Source organism: Crotalus tigris, unplaced genomic scaffold, assembly GCF_016545835.1.
Source record: "Crotalus tigris isolate CLP2741 ecotype Arizona unplaced genomic scaffold, ASM1654583v1 scf7180000019004.2909048, whole genome shotgun sequence".
NCBI classification, from domain to species: Eukaryota; Metazoa; Chordata; class Lepidosauria; order Squamata; family Viperidae; genus Crotalus; species Crotalus tigris.
In genome coordinates, this window is record NW_024097319.1 from 2466413 (window position 1) to 2470565 (window position 4153).

Consider the following 4153-nt stretch of genomic DNA (forward strand, 5'->3'; position numbering starts at 1 on the left):
GGAAAATAGGTTGGTTCCCTCTTTCTTGTGGCAGCCCTTCAGGTATTGGAAGACTGCTATCATGTCCCCCCTCGTCCTTCTTTTCACTAGACTAGGTATAAATATATACCCAATTCCTGCAACCTATACATTAATGCACTAAATACGCTAAGACTAAGTCACTGATACATTAAATACGCTAAGGCAGGGGTAGTCAACCTTGGCTCTTTTATGACTCGTGGACTTCAACTCCCAGAATTCCTGAGCCAGCAATTCTGGCTCAGGAATTCTGGGAGTTGAAGTCCACGAGTCATAAAAGAGCCAAGGTTGACTACCCCTGCCTAAGGGAACCTAAATAAGGTTAAATCAGATTTCACCCTAGAATTAAGGCTAGAAGGCCTTTAACCTGACCTGGTTAAGCTTGTGGTTGTGCGAACGCAGCCGTTCCCGAGCAAGAAACCGCCCGGAGATGCGCTCTCCGGCTCAGTGCAAAAGCAGCACAGCCGTTCCTTGAATTCGCAACGGCTCGGCGGCCAACCTTGACGGGGCGCGCGTGCTTTCCACGACGAGGATTTTCTATTTTTTTTTAAAGAGGCCATTAATTAGAGCGATCGTTCTGATTGGGCTACCGCTCAGTCCCAGCGGGCGCCTCGCCGCAACATAACGGGCGAGGTGGGCAATGATTAATATCCCGCCTCCGGTCAGGGCACCGTGCGCGGAGCCAGCTGGCTCCAGACCCAGCGAGCTGCTCCAGCAGGACGGGCGGGCGCAGGCAGGCAGGCAGGGCGCAGAGCTGCCGCCGTCTCGCCCATTCCAAAGCGGGACTCCCCAGCCAATCTTCCATCGGATCGGACCAGACCAGGCAGGCTTGCGACGGCGCCCAGGAGGAGCAGCTGCGCCACCGGATCCTTAGACGGCTACGGCGCGAATCCGGATCAGGTGAACCGAGGGCGCGCGCTTCCTCTCCCGCTCTCCCCACAGCCTCGGATCTCGGGAGAGGCTCCCCGGATCGTGCGGGGAGAGAAACGAGAAGCATAGCCGGACAGACCCGATCCTCGCCTGCGCGGCCCGACGGCGCAAAGTCCTTCCCAAGAGCAAGAGCGCAGCGCTGGTTCCTGTAAGAGCTCCCCGCGACGTCCGAGCGGCTGTCCTCGGTGGGAAGCGGCGCGCCAGGCTCCCGGTCTTCGGAGAGACGCCACGGCTAGCCGGATCCGCGCAGGGCCGGCGCTGGGGAGAGAGGGCGCGCTCCCAGCCGCTGCGCCCCTCTGGAGAAGCGCGGCGCCGGCCGTTCCGTCGCGGGCAACGATGGCCGAGCTCAAAGCGCTGGGCGGCGAGTCCTACCTGGCCCTGGCGCAGAGTTACACTCAGACGGCTTTCGCCTTCGGCGCCGTGCGAGGCGCGGGCGAAGCTGGGCGCGGCTACCCCGGGGGCGCGGGCGGGCTGGCCTTCCCGGCGGCGCAGCTGGGCAAGGCAGCGGAGAGCAGCGGAGAGCAGAGCGGCGACGAGGACGAGGCTTTCGAGGGCTCCAAGGCCGGCAGTCCGGCCTTCGAGCGCGGCGGCGAGGCCAAGCTGAAGGCGGGCGTCGGGGGCGCCCTCGGGGCCAAGAAGCCCAAGGAGCAGCGCTCGCTGCGGCTCAGCATCAACGCCCGCGAGCGGCGGCGGATGCACGACCTGAACGACGCGCTGGACGGCCTGCGCTCCGTCATCCCTTACGCGCACAGCCCGTCGGTGCGCAAGCTCTCCAAGATCGCCACGCTGCTCCTGGCCAAGAACTACATCCTGATGCAGGCGCAGGCCCTGGAGGAGATGCGGCGCCTGGTGGCCTACCTCAACCAGGGCCAGACGCTCGGCGCCTCCATCCCGCCTGCCTTGGCCCCCTTCGGACAATCGGCCGCCGTCTACCCCTTCACGGGCGCCGCCTTGCCGAACTGCCCCGAGAAATGTACTGCCTTCGCCGGGGCAGCCTCGGGCCTTTGCAAACACTGCAGCGAAAAGCCCTGATGGGGACCTTGGACGCTTCTGCAAAAAAATTCCAGAATTTGGGATGGGGAGGGGCTTCCCTAACCCATCCTACACATCCTAGAAATTCTCCTTCATTTTATGCCCACCTTCTCGGCCTAATTGGACTTCTCCCCTTTGCTTTCCGCTCTTTCCTTCGCTTTCCCTTCTTGCAGGTGTAATCCGGGTGCTTTTTTCTCCGTCCACCACTTTGTTCTATTTTCTGCAACGCCTATTTTCGAGATTTTCGTTAAGACTTCCCCCCCACAAACACAAACACCGGGATCCGGTGTTTTGTTTTGTTTTTTCCCTTCTCAATTCTGTCCTGAATTACTTTTCGTGCATAACGTTTTTTAAAAAAAGAACTTGTCTTCAGTATGAGGTTGTAAACCGGCTGGTGAAATCTTTTTTCTCTAGAAAGAATAACTTGAGTAAGAAAAAAAACTGGGAAAAGAAATTGCTGCAGATTCCTTTTGAAAATAAATTGCCTGGAGGACAAACCTATGCAATTGTTTAGTGAATGCAAAGTTACTTTTGGGGAAAAAAATATTTAAGCAGTCTCCCCCAATTTGCAGTTTTATGTGTTCAAAATGCTCCGTTTTTACATTTTCATTTGGGGTACTGATTGTGAATACAAGCTTGCTTCATAATGGGTTGATTAGTTTATTAGATATATTCATATCTTAAACTTTGAACCCATTCTTTGTCTTAACTACAACCTTTTAAGTGTGAGCTGCTGTTTTCTCTGCTCTTTTCAATGTTTTTTTTTTCTTTGCTTTTCCATTATGGTTGAACCATTTTCTATCTTGGTAACCTGGGACATTAAAATTCTCTGAGCTGATTTATTTGTATTTATATTAAATAAAAAAGCACATCAATTAACTCAGGTGGCTCTGTCCTAAATCTCTCACAATGTCGGTTTGCTATATGTATCAATTCTGTAAACAGGGATCCTTTTTAGAGGAGTGATGGTACTAAACTGAGTATATTCTGAATAATAACAGATATATTATGGCTAATCCAGCAAATTGAAATACTTTAAAATCCTATTGACTTCAGCAGGCTAATATTAAAAAAACCCTACAATTGGGTTGTGGTTTTTTTTAGCTAAAAGCAATGAAAGTTTATCAAGCTATGGAATCTTCTTTCTAATTAATCCAACCCCTTAGAATGAGATGTGTAAGGGTTTAATTTGGTCCTAGAATGAGATATTAAAGGGTATAATTGCACCCACATAAAATTAGTAATAGGTTGTGCAGATTTTGGGGATGTTTTATTGGGAGAAAATGTGGTTTGGCTTACAGAAAGAATTCAGAGTCTGCAGTTGATATTTTAATGTCTAGTGGTACTATAAAAAGAGTTTTAATTTCACTAGGATTCAGCATTGCAGCCTTATTCAATTCCATGGAGATTATGTATGTTTAACCCTGGGAGGTCTAAATCAGTTTATGTATATACTATATTATTGCCTTCAAGCTGAAATCCCTTATATATAGAAAGAGACGCTATAGATAATGTACATTTTAGATATCTACAAAGTAATTAGATATAGGATATTAGCTAAAGTGTTTTGTGGCTATGCAGGGGAATATTTAAATAAAGGATAATTGCATTGTTTCAGGTGGGGTGATCTGGAATAGATGTGTATATAATATCTACATTTTACCTATCTATCTATTACCTTTATTATTTTTTCAAATAACTCAAAGTGGCAGATATATCCAACATAACTTCCTCCTCTTATTTTCCTACTTTCTCCTATTTTTCTTGTGTTGTTTTTTTAAAACATAATGTAAAAGAAGTGAGATGTGGGGTTGTTTTTTTTCTTTTTTTAGCTCAGTAAGTTGATCAGGTTCGGCTCCTTCCTTAGAAATCAAAATTCACATGGAAACATGGATTTTAAATTCGCAAAAGGTGCAGGTTATAAGATATTGGAGAAGATGATCCGTAAATCTTGCACAAGTTGAAAGCTTTTCGCTAAAAGGTGTGTCCCTTAAGGTATTCAGAAAAGATTTGTACTTGTGAACCTGCATTTTTTATTTTTGTTTAAAAGTCTGTTGTTATTTGTGCTGCCTCCGCATCTATCATTTTGTAGTTTAGGATGCTTGTCTGCCAGGTAAAATGGTCACCCAGAGCCCAGTCCTGGGCACCTGCTGAGTTTGGTGGCTTTTAATTG

General features: G+C 48.5%; 1 protein-coding gene across 1 annotated transcript; it reads left to right on the forward strand.

The window, feature by feature from the left end:
* The first annotated feature begins 592 nt into the window (after positions 1 to 592).
* On the forward strand, positions 593 to 2859 carry BHLHE23 (basic helix-loop-helix family member e23). Its single transcript, XM_039358190.1, has one exon. It carries the CDS (start codon positions 1285 to 1287, stop codon positions 1978 to 1980), a length of 696 nt encoding a protein of 231 aa, XP_039214124.1. The 5' UTR covers positions 593 to 1284; the 3' UTR covers positions 1981 to 2859.
* The last annotated feature ends 1294 nt before the right edge of the window (positions 2860 to 4153 follow it).